We start from the raw sequence: 17,726 nt of genomic DNA on the forward strand, positions 1-17,726 counted from the left end.
TTACTTAAATGTCTAACTTCTTGTAATGCGGGCAGTTTATTTTGTCTATGTCTGTCTTAAAACACACTGCTGGATGGAAATGTGGGAACGTGTGTGTGTCTGTGTGTGGGTGTGCGAGCCTCTGAGCGAACCGCTGATGGCGCCTGCCTGGATGGAAATGCAGCGCAGGAATGCGGCGCCCAGACAGAACCGCTCTTTGAAGCTCGAACACACCGGACCGGCTCAATCACAAACAGGTGCATGCGCAAAGAAAACCCCTCCAGTCTGACGCGTCCGTCAACGAAAGCCAATCTGCGGCTTCAGTTTTTGTAAGCAGCAGCTGCTCCTCACCTCCTCAGTTGATGAGGATGCCAGCGGAGCGTCCCTCCTCCTCCTTCATGTTCCTCAGGTTGTTCTCGGCCTCGTCCACGGTCCTGAAACACAAGGCGCTCCCGATTGGTTTGGGGCCTCCCGAAGAAACGCGAGCGGAGACTTGTGGTGTGGCGCTTACGTTAGAAAGTCCCTGACGTCCTCCACGGTGATCTCCCCGGTGGTGTCCAGGGTGAGGTCGGCGCAGCTGAGAGGGGAGTCCAGCGGCGTCTCCAGGATGGGAGAAGACAGGGTGCAGGGAGACGCCTCCGTTCGCCCTGAGGGGAAGGAATCCGCACATCGTAAATGATTCACTTTGCACCCGGGCTGCTGATCGTGGTGTGTGGCAGGGAGACACATGCTTGGTGTAAAGATGCGTTTCCATTGCAAATGTGGGCTAAATTCTGTGATATTCTGCTAAAGTCGGGGGAGAGGGAGGAAAAAAATCTATTTCACAATTAAAATCACATATTAAGTTAAAAAAACAAAACAAAAAAACAAAAAAAAAAACATGCAGCGCCATCATTCTCCTACCACTTCCTGTTGTCTTCATCTTTTCTGCCAGTAGTAACATCTGGTTGTTGATCACATGACGAGTGTGATGTGAAAAAAGCGTTTCCCTTGCAGCGCTGCGAAACGTACTAGTTTCTATAAAGCTAAAAACACACTTCATCCTAGCGCAAAAACTAACTTTATATCGAAAACAAGCATTTTTTTAAAAATTTCATTTGCCATGTTTTCATTAAGCAAATTTATTGTCGAAATGTCAAATTGCGCAATTTTAAATTTAATGGAAATGCAGCTAAAGACGCAATCTGAAAGTTGCTGAGTGATGCTAAACCAGACTGAGCTTAACTTTTCAAACTTCTAGTTGGTCTTCATTTTAAGGTAACATGACTAATATTTCATTTGCAAAACAAACACAAACAAAACAAAAAACGACCTCTGCTACTCTGCTAAAAGCTTATAAACTTCTAAGTTTGAACTTTAAAAAATAAAGTCATCCTAAAAGTTCCATCTTTCATTATTCTCTCATTTAGAAACAAGAAAATAATTGTAGTCATCATAACTGACCTAAACAGTTTTTTTATACATCTCTTGTAAAAATTTAGCTTCAGCTGCATGTTTAAAAACAAATAAAGTTATGTGTTGCATTTAGTTTGTTATAGTGCTGCACTTTAAAGCAGCTATGTTTTAAAAAAAAACCCATCTATTTCTAAAGCATTAATTACAATGATGAATATTGGCTAAATGGCTAAAAATATCACTACACTCAAGCATTTAGAAAGCTGGCTCATATAAAAATGTCAACATTTAAAAACTGCTGTAAAACTGCCAAATAACCAGAAAGTGCAGGGTAAAAAACAGAAAATAAAAGAAACTGAGCCGTTTCCACAACAACCGGTGCTCCCTGCCAGAGATGGGAGAGGCAACTGGGGCATGCTCAATGGTTGCCATGGAGACTGGACAGGACAAGCCTCCCTTCGCCCCCCCTGAGAGGCATGGTCAGGGTTTTGGAGGCTTCAGAGAGTTGTTTAAAAATAAAAACGTTATAATAGATAGGGAAGAGCGAGGGGGCGGGAAGAGAACAAGAGAGGGTGCGATCAGACGTACCCTCAGCCTGACCCGTTTGGTTTCTGTGGGTCCCGTTGGCCTGCGGGTGCATTGTTGTACCATCGCTGTGGAGACACACACATATAACACTTAGTTTGGCAGCTAATACAGTAGTAAAGCTCAGTGACAGTTTAGTTTTTATTTGGTTGTGAAGCATAAGGAGAACAGCAGGCTTAGTAGATTTTACTGACGCCAAAACTATTAGAGATCAACAGCAGCAAAAAGACGTTTCTGAAAGGATCATGTCGTTAACCTTCACATGGAGTTTTATTTTCATGAGGACAGAGTCATTTTCAAACAGCGCCTGCTTGTTCTGACTCTGGACTGAAAGCTGAAAAACACAGAAAAGAAAAGAAACACTTTTCAGCGTCGCTGATCGAGTCTCTACATTGCAAAACGAGTTTTGTGATCGGCCTGGATAAGACCCGTCAACATGCAATTAATCCTCTAGACGAACAGAAGTAAACACTCTCAGTCCTCAGAAGAACACGGATTCATCCAGAACCCAAAGCAAGCGACTAGGCCTCAAAGTTGGGAAAGAAGATCGGTTTCTGTTGTGTAACTCGTGTTAATTACAGTTTTTATCGTTTGGGAAGTGAGCAAAGTAATTGTTTCTGTTTTGCAAGAGGAATTCGTCTTCACTGCTGCTGAACGCATGACTTCAGCCGCTCAGCAGCCTGAATATGAGAAACTCAGTAACTCTCCACCACAAGGAGCATTGGCAACCATTAGTGGTTCATATCTTTAGATATCATAAAGAAAGACTCTGGTTTCTGTTTGTATTGTAGAGACTGACAGAGCAGAGACCTTAGAATATTTAGAAGAAAAAGCAAAAGATGTTAAACACCAACTGACCTGCTGCTGCCTTCGACTCGAGTTTCAGTTTTGAACTCTTGACTACTGACAGTGACTTTCAGCCTACTTGAATCTTCTGGTTATGAATAATGATTCATATTTGGAGAAGAGCCGATTTACTGTCATCACAAAACAAACAGTTCCATTTTTAACCTCTTTAGCCTCTTACGCTGTGAGCACAGATTAGAAGAACAGAGCTGTAGAAAGCAGGTCATTACGATTACACAGCATATTTGCTACAACACGTTAAGCCTTCCTGTTATCTGCTGGAAGTCATGCACTCTCTCTCTCAACTTAAATAAATAGAAAGAATAACAGAATTTAGCTGGTAGCACTTGTGAAGCATTCAATGACTGGATAAAAGTCAGACTTTTCCCAGTTTTAGATGAGTTGGCCTGTGACTGGAGTCAGTTAGGTTGATTTCCTGGTGATCAGATCAGATATTGATTTTAGTTGTGGGACTCAAAATTTTTAATCGAGTTCAGTTTCAGCGTCTGTAAATAAGCGCATTTTAATCAAAAAACATACATCGGCAAAAACATTTTCAATTCAAAAATCCTTTTTGCTGCCAAAGTGTTGAATAAATAGAAATATGAGATAAACAACAAATATATTTACTGATTTTAGTCTCATTCAGATTAGTGCAAAGTGCTTTCAAGTGTTTCAGGAATCCAGGATCATTCATGGAACTTCTTTGAAAAAAATAAATAAATAAATAAAACACAAACACTGCGGACGCTGATAACTGCAACATGTTTAACATTAAGTTGGTATTTCAGGCTATAATAACTACTCTATTAGACCAACTCCTTCTGCCACAACAATAGTCGTTTCCAGCATCTCGTTAGTTTTTGTCATTTCTGATCCGTCCAAATATATGAAGAATTATTCCAGTAGATAATTAAATGTTTCCTGTATTATAGAGTAAAAGTTTAAGAGCCGAAAGCTTCAAAGTTGCACGTTTTCAGAGTGCGTTACCTGGTAGCTGTGGGCTCTAGTGGTCGGTCCAGCTGCACAGAGCAGAGCGGTTCTGTTAGAACCTTGGCAGAAAGGGAAAACCTTTCATATTCTGAAGGGGAGATCAGGTAAAACCCTGCGGAAAACAACAAAACGCACATCAACCTTTGGGGATGGAGGAGGATTCGGCCAGACCGAATCGCTTTCTGTGCCTCTCGGATGTAAACGTGTCTGATTGTTAACCGGTGAAGGATTTTTTCGGAGCCTCACCCTGCCCGTTTTTGGTGAAGACACAGGACGCAATGCCACTGATGTCCTCCTTGCGGATGCAGTCGTATCGCACCTGGACACACGCAACGCACAATTAGAAGCACACGGTGAAATCTCCTTGGGCGGGACGCGTCGTCCTGCTCCTACCTGAGGTCGGAGGGCGGGTATGGTGAAGAGGTGCATGTCTCCGAGGTTGGTGAGGCAGACGAGTGTGTGTTCGCTGTAGTCTTCCTGAGCAGCAGAGTGGAAGAGAACCAAGGCCACTTTCCTCACCCGGCAGCCTTCGTGAGCTGTCAACTTGAACTTGGTCTTGGCGCTCACTTTGGGGAGCGAGAACACCTGCGGGAGGAGGACGGTTAAAAACTGCAACCTTGGGAGCGATGAACGAGAACGAAAGCTCAGCTCGTCTTTCTGGCTGCACCTTGAGCTGCTCCTCCGAGGCGATGAGGACAGAGTGAGCGTTGGTCATGTCCGGAGCGATGGCGAGGTCCTGTGAGGCTTCGTACGGATCCGGTAGCGGTTTCCCTCGCCCGTCCAGGATGCTGATGGACACCACGGGCGCTCTGTGCATCAGCTGGATCTCCTTACCCAGCACCGCCTCCACGCACGTGCCGCCCTCGTTCGCTCCACCCCGCTCACACGCGCGGCCCGATCCCACGCCGGGGACCTCCAGAGCGTAGGCGTACACACTGCCCGAGTTGGTGCCGGCCCAAAGCGTGGGGCCATGGTGTGTACCTGACACACACACACACACACACACCGGGTTGAGAGTGAAACATCGAAATACAGTGAAATTAAAAACCATTCCTACCCCAAAAACCTTTGTCATGTTAACAATGATCAACAACACAAAAATGTTAAATGACGCATCGACAATTTGCATCAAGATTTGAAAACTTGCTGCTCACAATCACTCTTCTTCCAATCAGACTCAGCTTGAGCAATTTTGCAACAAAGCGAGAATAAAAGTTTCCGTTTTAAAGACGCGCAAAACTTGTGGCAACAAACCCCAAGAGTCTTGTTGCTGCAAATCCAGCAAAAGTTGGTTCTACTGGTATTTATACTTTTAAATTTCAGTAAAACGTCGAGGTTTTGATGGGATGAAACGTGAGGAAAATCAAAGGATGAGGACTTTCCGAGACGCTCGTCAACCAAATGCAGAAAAATAAATGCTGAAACTATATTTTTAGAGTAAGCAGGACAAACCGTCACGCAGAAATGTGTCAGCGAAGCAGAGACATCTGACCACTCCTGACAATGAGTCGTCCGCTGACCGAGGCTCGATCCGTCGCTGCACAGGAGCCACTTCCTCCTGCTCTGCCAAAGCCGCGTTGGCCTCCTGAACCTGCGGCAGAGACGTCGTTAGCGCTCTGCAGAGCCCGGCTCGGTCCACACGTCACAGGAGGGACGCGTCTCACCTTGCTGGTTGGGGTGGTGATGGCTCGTTTCTTTCCAGACACCCTGCTCTTACGGATGCGTCTGAAGCTTTGTCGAAGGGATTTCTTTAAGGACTTGACCCTGGACAGCGGACCCTCCATCGCCAGCGAGTCGTTAGGATGCAGGGTGCACCTGAGAGAAAGTGGGGAGCAGACTTCGATTAAATTATTCAATATTTACAAATCAAACAACAAAATGAGAGACGTAGACTGAGCTGTTTATGCAAGGATTTGTACATTTGTACATCTTAAAAGTACGCTTTCCAACTTTTCTAGCAGCACACTGGAGATAAAAACAATACAAATGGACAAAAAGAGTTTAAATTCACTAGAATGATATTTTTTACTGTTCTGAATAATGCATTGCTAGAGTATCTGACGTTCTACTACAGTGAAAGGTTAATATAAAACAGAACAAAATTTAAAATGTCTCACACACACAATACACACCCGACTGGTCTGAGAACAAAACAAAAACTCTCACAACGTCGATAACGTTGCTTAATGTAAAAATATAAGTAAACCTTTATTTCAATTACACAGATCAATTCAGGTCATTGAGCCATTAGGAATAATAAATAATCAAAACAATCCAAACAAATCATGTGAACATAAATAACCTTCCTGCTCAGATTAAATCCTAAAAACTTTCTGGTATTTAGTAAATAGAAATGGTTTTGGTTATAATAACTGATTGAAAATAAGAAATTTTCGGTCTGGTTTAACTTCAGATGGTGAGAAAAAAAAAAAAGTCTCTTCTGGTTTCAACGTAACTTTTTCCAAAGCTGCTCAGTTTAAATTTCAAGCACCTCCAATGACTTTATACAGAAATCACCTTGTTGGAATTCAAGGATTTTCAAGGACTTCAAGCACCATCATGATCCCCCAAACGTCGCCTTCCTCACCTCGCCAGCACCGTGTTTCGCCGGTGGTAGTCGAACAGGCCGAACCCGTGACTCGTCCCGAAGGCGATCAGGTTCCACTCCGTGTGCAGCGCCACCGCCGTGACCGACGCGGGCGGCAGGCACTGGACCAGCACCTGCGGCTGGAAGCCCGGCGGGAAGGGTGCGGGTTTGAGGCGCGCCTCCAGCTTGTCGTGGCCCTTCCAGGTGAAGCCCTCCCTGTCCTGCAGCAGGTCCACCACCGACACGTCCACCGAGTGGTCCGACGGCTCGTCGTTGAGGGCCAGGACGATCACCTGTGGAGGGACGGTTTCATCGTTTCAGGGCAAACGGTTTGCTCTGCGTGACGTCAACATGTCCCGCGAGACGCACTTTCAATTAGTCTAAGCTGCATTTTCAAGGTTTTCCTTTGAGGTTCGACGTTTTTTACTCATTTTCTGATTGTCGTTTTGCTCCGGAGCACAAAGGATAAAAGCTTTGAAGGTACAATAAAAGGTAATGTGATGGCTCCACGTTTATCCAGCCTCCCGGCGGTCGGAGCATCACAGCAGATAAACTGGCATTTCCATCATGCTAAGTGTCCTCTTGTAGAGAGGCCTGCAGGGTCTGGTTGAAATTCAGCAACTCCATTAGCTGGAAACACGAGTTTAACCCGTCGGACATGACAAAAACTGACGGCCAGGTCTCGCTCCATCAGTGTTTTCCTTTGCTTCCACTTAGTTCCTTCTGTGAGAAGGGGAGCGAAGGAAAACACTTCCAGATGACAATGACGCAGGACGTCAACATTTTTTCCAGCTTTGAAAATAGATGCGACAAACTTAGCAAATATGAAGCCACAGGGAATGCGTGTTGTAAACAAAGCAAACAGTGTGAGACTTTTCTTTTCAAAAAGTGTCAAACATTAGGAGACTCTCTAAGTGAAGCTGATGTTGTAGTTACACAGAGTACTGAACGTGCTCTGCTGAAAACTACATTTACTTATTTTGGTTGTTTTATTTTGTTTTGCCATAGAAAGAGTTGGACAGGTGAGGTGAGGAAACGGATGCTCACCTGGCCGGCTGTTCCTGCCACCACCAGCTTGCTGCTGTATTTGCACAGGCTGATTTTCTGGATGCCGAGTCTGGGATCGTCGCTGTACGGGTCAAAGCAGCCCACCTGCACAGGCAAAAAGGAAGGTTACAGTCATTCATTCCTGAAAAAAAAACAACAAAAAACACTATAGATCATTTTTAGGGCTGCAACTAATTATTTTATTAATCCCTCGATTATTCTGATTAATGGTTTTTTTTTAATGGCACGTTCTACAGATTTTACATTTAACCACTTAAGCCCTTTTTATGCAGAATTTCAGGATGCAAATATACAAATAATCCAATTACTTTCAGAAAAAAATAACATTTTATTGCATAAAGTGCTTTCAGTGAAGCTAAAACCACTTGAGGAGTTTTGACTGGAACATATTTACAGACAAAGGTGTTTTCATCTTAAATGCAAAATATATATATTCTTTCTACAGTCTTGGCTTAATTACTGATCTGAAGATGGTCATTTTTTTCCATATTGTCTTTTTTTAAGTCTGTTAACTTCAGTTAACTATTAATAATTTACTAAATTAGTTGACAATTATTTCAATAACTGATTAATCGCAATTAATCCGATTAATCATTTCAGCCCCGTCGTTTTTTAATAGTGGCTTACTGCCATCTAACAATTTGTGACACACAATCTTGAAATTAGCATGGGGAAATCGAGGACTTCTGACACAAACTAGGACAAGAACCGAGTCGTCTCGATCCGATTTCGGCTGCAACCTGAACCTCCTTCCTTCCTCGTTTATTAGCAGCCCTTCCACCCTTAAACATGCACATTAATCTGTCGCTCTCCCACATAGAGACGGCAGGAATTCCTGCAGAATCTGGCACACATGGAGGCAGAGTCTCTGCAAAACAAAATGCTGGAGAAGCTGAACGCAAACACTCGCAGACATGCACACAAGAACGGAGGGAGAGAGAAAGAGAGAGAGAGAGAGAGAGAGAGAGAAAAAGAGAGAGAGAGAGAGAGACCATAGGTCTGGTTTTCATTACAGCTGAGAAAAGAGGGAAGGTCTCTTCATCCCATATGAGGGCCACATTCCTCAACATGCAGCTCTGTTACCATGAGACCCAAGAGGAGAAATGCGAGTGTAGCAAGAGAGTTGGAAAGACGAAACAATGCAAAAGGGAAAAAAGAAACAAAAATCTTTCTTTAAAGTGTTCAAGCTTGTATTTTTGCCGTCTTCTGAACTCATCTTCGTTTCACCTGAAATTCCAGCTGATGTGAGCTAATCCTGCTGACACACTGATACTCGCTCGTGTGGCGACTCATCTCCAAATCCTTTACTTCCCGACTGCTGAAATTACTCACACTCCAAAAACAAGTCAGCTTATTTAAACCACAATCAGATGTTCAAAGCCAAAGTTTTAGCTACAAACGCTGGCATCAAAACGCATGAAAAGCATCCGATGGGAAAACGAGGCCACAGACGTTCAGGGACCGAATTGGTTCCCACAGCTGGTAAAACCGAACCCTGGAGAGAACCCGGAGTCGTCCTTTCGGTCAGTACCTTCCTGAAAGGCGGCCATTCCTCCTCCTGCTGCATGTCGGGGTCATTGCTGGGGTCTGGCGGCTCGTCGCAGTCGGTGTGGAAGACGTTGGCCGTGCCGAGCTTGTAGAGCGGCGTGAGGGCGACGCCTGACGCGTCCCAGAAGCGCACCGTCCCGTCCTCGTGCCTGGAAACGTCAGAGGAAAAAAAAAATCAGAGAAAAACAAAGTCGTGACTGATGAGTGTAGCTCAGCACATCAGAGGGGGGATTTTTCTAAAATAAAACACAATTTCCATCTCTTTTATTCTTTTACTTTCTCTTTTTTTTAAGATGAAAATGTTTCAAATGTTTCGTCTTTGATCTTTTTGTGGCGGCGGCTTTTCTAGATGAATTTCGCATTTTATTTCTTTGTTTTTCCCAAATAGAAAAGCACATTTCCAGCATAGAGACTGAATCTTCTAGTGTCCATTTGTAAAAAAACAAAAAAACAAACAAAAATAAAACCCTCCAAGATATTAGAAGACCTTACGATGCTGATAAATGTTGGGTAAATATTATAATGATAATATCCTTTCTCTCCCTCTCCTCTCATATCTGCTTCCATTTGCAGCTGAGGCATCGTCTACCTGGATAAATATTATACTGGCATTAAAAATACAAGTTTATAACACTTTGAATACATCAGAAAACAACTACCGAACTCCAACAATCCTAATATTGCATAAACAATATATTCACAATATGTTTGCGAGCCTTTAATTTGTAGCTTAACTAAAATAGTAACATCGACCAATCAGGTTTCTTTATGCACAAAGAATCGCAAGAGTGCAAAATATTCAACTAAATTTCATATTCAATCTGCTCAGTTTTTACTTTCTTAATGGGCGATTTGTGAAGCTAGTGCATGGAACATGTTAAAAGTCAAAAATCCAGGGCGTACGGGCTGGTTATCAGTCTCAATTATTAGTAAAGCTGTAAAGCTGCAGTTTGAAAACCACTGAAATATCCCGTCGTTCCTGTGGTTTGGTTCAAAGTCCTTCCACTGAGACGCGGTAGAAAGAGCGAGCCAGAGTGGCCGGGGCTTTCCCCAACTTTTACAGGGCGAAAGTAACGCTGCCTTTCTGTCTGTTCTGCTGCTGTGCACTGCCAGACAGCTGGCTGAAACGAAGCTGTTACCAGAAAACACAAACTGCCATGGACTGCCAAGTCGACGCATCAGACCTCAAAATTAAAACAATACATTTCACAGATAAAATGAAAGCAGAAATCTGTTTTTGTGTTGAATGGCAGCAGAAATGCCGCTTCACACTCTGGTTTCTGATTAAATTGATCATTCCATGAAAATCTAAAACCAGATCAAGTCTAACTCCTGGCAGGTTTAGCCGTCCTGACAGTCGGATCGGCTTGTCGGATCCAGTCCGAGGTTCCGGCTGCTCTTGTGGTTGTTCCTCCTCTTGAGCGTCAGAAATGGCGTGGAAAACATGCTCCTCTTTATGCTGCGTGTAAAACTGAGGTTTAGTAAGTGTGTTAAAGCACAAACCCGGTCAAAAGCAGCTCTTGCTGTTTGGGTGGAGGCGCCAGATTCTTTCCTCCACATATGGGCCAGCTCTGCACAAACAGGGGAGAAAAAAAAAGAAAAGAAAAGGAGTTGGGGCAAATTAGGACCCTAAAAAAAGCAGCAGTAATTGTTTGCTTACTAAATTGCCCCGAACAAATAAATGCTTCTGCTTTGTTTTCCCCGTCGTCGTGACGTCAGCTCGAACGTTTACTGCGGTGAACATATTCTCCGCTCTTCTGCTGCCTCCAGTCTCTCTGGTTTTGCCGCACGCAGAACCAACAAAGAGCAGCGATTTGCGAACGCAGCAGCGGCAGCTGTTTGTGTCCGTCTGCACGAGTCTAATCTGCCACCGATCAAACAGATGATCCAAGCTAAAAGACGGACGGCTAACACCTGCTGTTTAAGCTAGGGACTAGGCCTGTTGCAATAAATCAGTTAATCACTCAATAATTTACATTTGCATGATTTGTTTTCATCTTTTCTCTCTGGTTCTACCAAAAACTGGATGATAAAAGTCTTCAGTCTGGCGCTTCGGTCTGAACTAGTCGCTTGTTTGAAGGACAATCTGCATAATTCATTTTATTTGTAGTTTCTGTTTTGTTTATTTTATCCCAGTAAAACATTCATTAGGATTTAATTGATGAATGAGTTCTTGCATTACTACACCATTACCAGTATATCACTCGAAAATAGCCTCAAAACAACATTACTGTTTATCGCAATAACTTCTGGAACAATTTGTCGTCTAGCAACATTTGTTATCGCGACAGGCCGACTAAGAACGCATCGTGTTTGTTTCCTCTTCTTAAATCAGAACTTTAACTAAACCAGCTTAACTTTTACGGGTTTTAATGTGATCCATCACATTAAAACCCCTGAAGAAACAAGGTTTCTCTCTATTCAGATTTCTTTTAAACTTTAAAATAAATCCGAACATAGAGAGTTAACCAAGCTCCATTCCAACATGTCGGGTTAAGCCGTTTACCTCGGATTCCCACAAAATGATTATCCGGATTACACATCTAACCCACTTTAAAAACCAACCCTGGTGTTTACAGCGACTTGCCAACAGATAAATCTTCCTTTAAGCCTGCTGGGTTTGAGGAAAAGGCCTTTTTCCTCCGCCAGCGGCTCCTCACCATGTGTGTGTGCTGCCGGCTCCGCTGCGCCTTGCCCGCGTTGATTAACCTCTCCCAGAGTTTAGGAGGCACGCTGGAGATGTGGCAGGAGCAGGTGATGGCTGACGAGTGGAGGGGAGCGAGGTAGGGCGTGGGCAGGGTGGGCCACCCCGGGGTCTGCAGGTCGATCACAACCAGCTCCTCTTCCAGCAGCACCACTAAAGCCGACGGGTCGTCGAACTCTGGGAGGGGGGAGAGGAAAAACTGATTGAAGAGGGAAAGGGAATAAAACACATCTTAATAAAATAGAATAGAAAAGTGATCCAGTGTCTGGTTCAGGAGTGTGTGTGTGTGTGTGTGTGTGTGTGTGTGTGTGTGTGTGTGGGGTGAAGCATGAAGCACTAATGGCAGCTGCACTTCACGCCTTAATCTTCCTCCAAACTCTCTAATGGCCTTGCTTCACCAGGTTACACCAATTGCTAGTACATGTTTTGTTTTTATTAAAATAAACCTTTTCCTTCCACTAAACTTTCCACCAATATGTTTGCATCTAGAACTCGAAACAGTTTCTGTGCAAATAAAACTGTTGTAGTTTATGGAAGGTGTTAACGACCGTCTGGTGAATTTTTTTTAATTTTTTTTTTTGCATGGCCTTAGAAGATATTTAGATTTTCTGAGAAAATTCACGTAATTTTTTTAAATTAATAAAATATCATTCCGTTTATAAATAATACTGGGTTACAAAAAAAAATATTTTTTGGAAGTTGTCTATGTTTTTCCAACTGAATTAGGACGATTTTACAATCTAAAGATGACATTTTTCTCAATCAGTTTTATATTTTAATTTGATTCAGGGAAATCCGATCTTCGGACTAAATTGGTTACATTTTTGTGACATTATCAGCTCATTTCCGTTAACATTACTCATCCAAAATGGAAAAAAAAAAGTTTTCTAACAAAGTGTATTAATTAAATGTTACAATCTTGGATTTCTGTAAGTCGAATAATAAACACTGATGGGGGTTAGTGCATGCAAATTGAACATTACGTCTTCATTGTGTAAAATTCTCCGTCTTTTTTCTGTCCTGATGGAGTCTCTCCTCCTGCTCATCACTCACTGATCCCAGATACTCAGGAAACCGATCCAGATGCGAGAACAAGTCCTGCATTTTGATGTTCATGTTGCGTTAGTTCAGAAAGTTGACCCAATTGAGCAAAACCATTGTTATTTTTGGATTCAGCTCCTCAAAATGACCCTAAAACCCCTGAAACAATTTTTTTCTGAAGTGTAAAATGAGAGCTTCACTTTTAAAATCAGTGAATAAATCCAAGTAGATGGCATTGTAAATTCTCTAATGAGGGTGGGAGCGTCACCTCTGTCCGGCTCCATGTTGTGGATGGTGAAGAAGTCGATGACTCGGGATGTGAAGTCCAGAGTGACGTGCTCTTTGTCCTGCTGGATGGTCAGACAGTGGCGGTCGCCGTAGCTGGCTCTGGGCATCCCCCCGCTGTACAGCAGCACCGGAGAACTGAGACACAAAACTGTAGCGATTACCAGGCTGACTGTCGTTTTACTACAAGTTACTCTCAGGACGGAAGAAGATAAACAGAGACCATCAGGAAAGTAGAGTTTTGATGCATTTCCATGGTCCTGAAGGCCAATATTGCTCACAGTGAAGTTGTGATGACTGGAGCAATTTGACTGTGGATAAATTTACTTCAAAAAGATCCATGGGTTTCAACTCCCTTTTACAAACAAAAAGGGTTTCTGTAATTTCAACCGATTGTTTCAATTAGAAGCCGTTTTGTTTCAAGTACAAAAATCCCTGACCACAAAGCAGACGTTAAAACGCCGACTCTTTGTGCTCCGTTATGGCAGAAATGTGAGACGGTTTCGACATCAAACAAATCAGCTAAAACTAAAACACTCACCCCGTCTGTGAAGTCCTCCAGAGGATTTTGTTGATGGCTTTGCAAGGAAACGGACCTGTGAGGAAAACGCTGCAACTGTGAGAATGCAAACTAAAATCCCTCATCTTTTAGTCCAAACAACAGAAAAATCTCATTTAAATCTAAAACTTCCGCAAAACACGACTGAACTAACAAATGACGTAGCCGCCGCCGCGTCTCTGTATACATTTCTCACCATACGGGATGGTGGATGACACTGGCTGATGAGTGCAAGCGTTGCCACTGGTAACGGGCCACACAGCGTATCCTCCATCGTTATGGGAACTGACAAACAGGCTTCCAGAGCGTTCCCACACCAGGCTCTCCAGCTGCTGCAGGAAGGTCACCACAACCACCAGACATGAACACACAAGGAGGAAAAATAATAATAATGATGATGATGATGATGTGACCCAGCTTTGAGCTTTAAGTACCTGCTTGCCGAGGAACAGCTGGTCAGCGTGGCGAGTGCCCAGATCCCACAGGACCACCAAGCCGCGGCTGTAGCCAATCAGAATCTTCCCTGGCTGCTGAGGATGCTCTTGGAGGGATTCAACTGGACCCAACGACTTCCCACATCTGTACTCATCTGGCAGGCTGTGCAGGGAAAAGAAAAAAAAAAGGAAAACATCTGTTAACTTTTGCCAGAAAACGATGGGCTTTGAAAGCTGCTCAGGAAATGATGAACTCTGATTAGTTAAGCAACCCGTTTAATGTGACCCCTCCATTATAATGTACATTATAATAACCTGGTTTGACTAGGCAGCAAGTGTGTACATATCCACAAACATATGAGGGAAACTATATGTACATTTCAGGATGAAATATTTATATTAGTACTTGGACAAATTGAAGCTTGTATCATCTTTAAAGGCCCAAAAATAATGTAAATAAATAATTAAAAGATCCAAATTACCATGACATCCATGATCAAAACAGGATGCAGCAACAACTCCACAGAAAGGGAAAGATTATAGAGTATAAACTCTTAGAGGTGATGAAAACAGCAGAGCTTCTCACTTTACTCCAATTTCCACAAAACAGTTCAAACTCGTGTGAAATGATCAAAGAGCAGAAGCCATCTGTGAGAGACGAGGCTACAACGCAGCCTGTCAACATCGAGATGAAGCAGAGTTGCAGCTTGTGGATCAGACAGACATTCCTCTGAGGCAGCGGAGGAATGTGGAGCAGGACACACCCTCGAGATGTCAGAGGATTCCCTCGGCCAAGGAAAAAGATAGAAGAAGAAGGAAGAGGGAAAAAAGCAGCAGAGAGGGGAAGAAAACCAAACCACTGAGGTTTTCTGGACTCTTCAGTATTGATGAAGCAAAGCCAGCCCACCCACACACACACACACACACACACACACACACACACACACACAGAGACAAAACATCTGACTGCTGGGATGGAGCTTGCCGAGGAAGATCCTCTCCGCACGCAGAGAGGCAGAAACATTCCTAACAAAACATGCCATTGTCTCCGCCTGTGTGCTCACTAGTATTTTTAGGGAATCCAGCATCCTGTTGCAGAATCCTGGTGATGCGCCATAGACCTGTGTGTGTGTGTACACGTTTGGATATTCAGCTGAAACACTTCCCCGACCGGAACACTGAGTTTTGGCAGCTGGTACAAAGCGTCACTGTCTGAAATCTCCATTCGTTTGCACGCACACGCACACGCGCACACACGCGCACACACACACACACACACACACACACAGAGCTTATCAAGGCCTTCATTACGCCTCAGTCCTGCTGGCTCCTCTCTGCCAGCCTACGTTAATGAGGGATGGCAAAGCAACAATTTTTTAAAAAGGTATCCTAAACTATTTTATTACCGTTGGACGTCATCGACAAACCAAAACCCGATTCTGACAGAGAAAACATCTGTACTCATCCACACGCTCATCTGTTAGCATACGACAACAAATTACAATTTTTTTTTTTTTTTTACATTTTTGGTCAAATAAGGTAAAAACAAGTTTAAAAAAAGGAAGAATGTCTGTCTGTGCTCCATCAAACCTCTTAAACCTGACCTGCCTGCTGCTGCGAGGAACAACACTGATATTTGGATCAGCAGGTGTGTGTGTGTGTGTGTGTGTGTGTGTGAGACCAGCTCAGCTGGACACGAGCAAAGGAGACTGAACCGTTTAGAGTTTAACAGAAACCATACTGTGATAGACAATGAGGGAAAACAAGGACAGATTGGATAGGATGTTTTAACAGCTAAATATTACTTTGGTTTTCTGCAATGTCAAGAAATTAAGCCTCACTTAGAGGCATGTAAAGAAAACAAATAAGAATGTCACTGAAATAAACATTTCAGCCATTTATTTAATAAAATTATAAATGTGGCAGACTGTTCAGACTACTGGACTCAATCTTATGAATAAAATGTTTAGTGGAAGGAAAAGCAACAGAAACAAGAGGAGCTCAACCTCAAAGAGCTACTTCACATGTATTTAGGACATTAGCTACAAATGCCACGTTTGTTTTATCAAACCATCTTCAGAGATGTCAAAAGAAGAAATGACTGGATTGTTGCTCAGTGGTTCAAGGTTTCCTTTTCTGTTAAAATTTTATTTTAAATTCATGCAAAAGGAGCCCAACCAAGTATTGAGTGCATGTACTATACAGAATATGGACATACTTTTCAGTATGCTCATATTTCTATATTATATTAGCAGAAGTAAACACTTAAAATATATCACTGTGTGTGTACAATAATCTAGAAACTACACATTCCACTTTTTAAATTCACTTTAGTCATATTCTAATGTAGAATAATGCAGCCGACACTCATGTTTTCCTTCAAACCTAAATCTGGACATCAATACATCTTTTTGTATTGAGCTTCATTTATGAACAGAACCTGCTTCTCATTTCTCAGACTGTCTCACCTCTGGGTGACCTGGTCCTGCAGCAGCGTCTGGCTCTCCCTTAACTCGAGGCGGGGCAACTCCACAAAGTAAACGCCCCCTCCTTCTGTTCCGACGCAGAGCAGGTCACATGACTTCAGCAAGAGGAGGACAGTCACATGCGTAGCGCTGACATAGAGAGCAAACAGATATTAAAAATTAAAAAGCTTAAAGACATTCATAAGCTACAGTCCTCCATGGTTTTTCTCCTCCTACCTGCAGCTCTCAATCCCAGGCCTTCCAGGCAGAGAGTAATTATCCACGTGTTTAAGACAGACTCCGCCCTCTTTCTTTGCCCCACCCACTTCTCTGTGGGGCCCCACCACCAGTTCCCAAAGGTGAATCGTGTTGTCATCCAGCAGCGACAGGAGACGACCCTAAGACACAGAAATAACGCCATGAAATTCATTTGAAAGAAGAATATTACAAACAGAAAGCAAGATGATGCTTTTTTTGCTTGTTTTTTTCCTCCAACGCTCACCTGACCAGGTAGGAAGTGGATCTGAGTTACAGCGGTGGTGTCTTTGTGCAGCCCTGTGAACTCGACTCCTGGAGCCCCGTAGCTGAAAGGTTCTGGTCAAGGAAATCCACAACTCAGGAAGCATTTCTGTGTTTATTTACTTACAATAATTAAAACTAAAAATCGGCTATTCTGGTGTCTTGAAATGACACTAGAAGCTTGAACATAGCAAGGTAGAAGAAAAAAAAAAACAGACAAGTCTCTTAATATTAGATGCTTAGATTAATATTAATATAAAAATAGTGATTACAAAAATTGTGTCTAAATTTCCAAAAAGCATTAGGAGTCATGGTGTTGAGTCAACTTCAACCTTTTTGAGCTAATTCTGTTTTAACTAGCGACCTGTGAGTATCATGTAAACGGACTGAAATTAGATGAAGTTTCTCTGTCACTACCAGGCATTCAAGTTTTCTTTACCCATAAAAAGCTCACAATTTTTTTACACAAACATACAAATCAGGAGGTCAAATGGAAAATATTCAGCACAATAAACAGTTCAACAGACACGGACTTTGGCTGATTTTAATTCTATTTTAAGTCCATGTTTCAAGAAGAAATTTAATGTTATGCAACTACTAAAACTGTAATGTGATCAATAAGCTATAAATAATATCCTTTTTTTAATGTAAGCAAGGAGATCATATTTTAGTTTATTAAGATTTCCTTCTTTTAAATATGATTCTGTAGGACAAGTCA

At 42.8% G+C, this 17,726-nt stretch overlaps 1 protein-coding gene across 2 annotated transcripts in view; it reads right to left on the minus strand.

Moving 5' to 3' along the window:
* Positions 1-99: 99 nt before the first annotated feature.
* The window catches only part of llgl1 (LLGL scribble cell polarity complex component 1), a 33,406-nt gene continuing 15,779 nt past the window's right edge, over positions 100-17,726 (minus strand). The window contains exons 3-23 of one of the 2 annotated variants that reach the window (XM_016678393.1): positions 16,992-17,073; positions 16,727-16,887; positions 16,493-16,639; positions 14,025-14,187; positions 13,787-13,922; positions 13,573-13,627; positions 13,015-13,169; positions 11,662-11,882; positions 10,505-10,572; positions 8,985-9,150; positions 7,433-7,537; positions 6,386-6,678; positions 5,463-5,613; positions 5,251-5,389; positions 4,466-4,779; positions 4,192-4,383; positions 4,045-4,117; positions 3,796-3,910; positions 1,963-2,027; positions 491-626; positions 100-413 (exon numbers count right to left, since the gene is read on the minus strand). In XM_016678393.1, the coding sequence (XP_016533879.1) occupies positions 335-413; positions 491-626; positions 1,963-2,027; positions 3,796-3,910; positions 4,045-4,117; positions 4,192-4,383; positions 4,466-4,779; positions 5,251-5,389; positions 5,463-5,613; positions 6,386-6,678; positions 7,433-7,537; positions 8,985-9,150; positions 10,505-10,572; positions 11,662-11,882; positions 13,015-13,169; positions 13,573-13,627; positions 13,787-13,922; positions 14,025-14,187; positions 16,493-16,639; positions 16,727-16,887; positions 16,992-17,073 (3,016 nt within the window). In that variant the 3' untranslated portion in view covers positions 100-334. The remainder of the gene's footprint in view (positions 414-490; positions 627-1,962; positions 2,028-3,795; positions 3,911-4,044; positions 4,118-4,191; positions 4,384-4,465; positions 4,780-5,250; positions 5,390-5,462; positions 5,614-6,385; positions 6,679-7,432; positions 7,538-8,984; positions 9,151-10,504; positions 10,573-11,661; positions 11,883-13,014; positions 13,170-13,572; positions 13,628-13,786; positions 13,923-14,024; positions 14,188-16,492; positions 16,640-16,726; positions 16,888-16,991; positions 17,074-17,726) is intronic. The other variant, XM_007565720.2, reaches the window with a different exon arrangement.

The sequence above is a fragment of the Poecilia formosa genome, unplaced genomic scaffold (genome assembly GCF_000485575.1).
Source record: "Poecilia formosa unplaced genomic scaffold, Poecilia_formosa-5.1.2 Scaffold182, whole genome shotgun sequence".
Lineage (NCBI taxonomy): Eukaryota > Metazoa > Chordata > Actinopteri > Cyprinodontiformes > Poeciliidae > Poecilia > Poecilia formosa.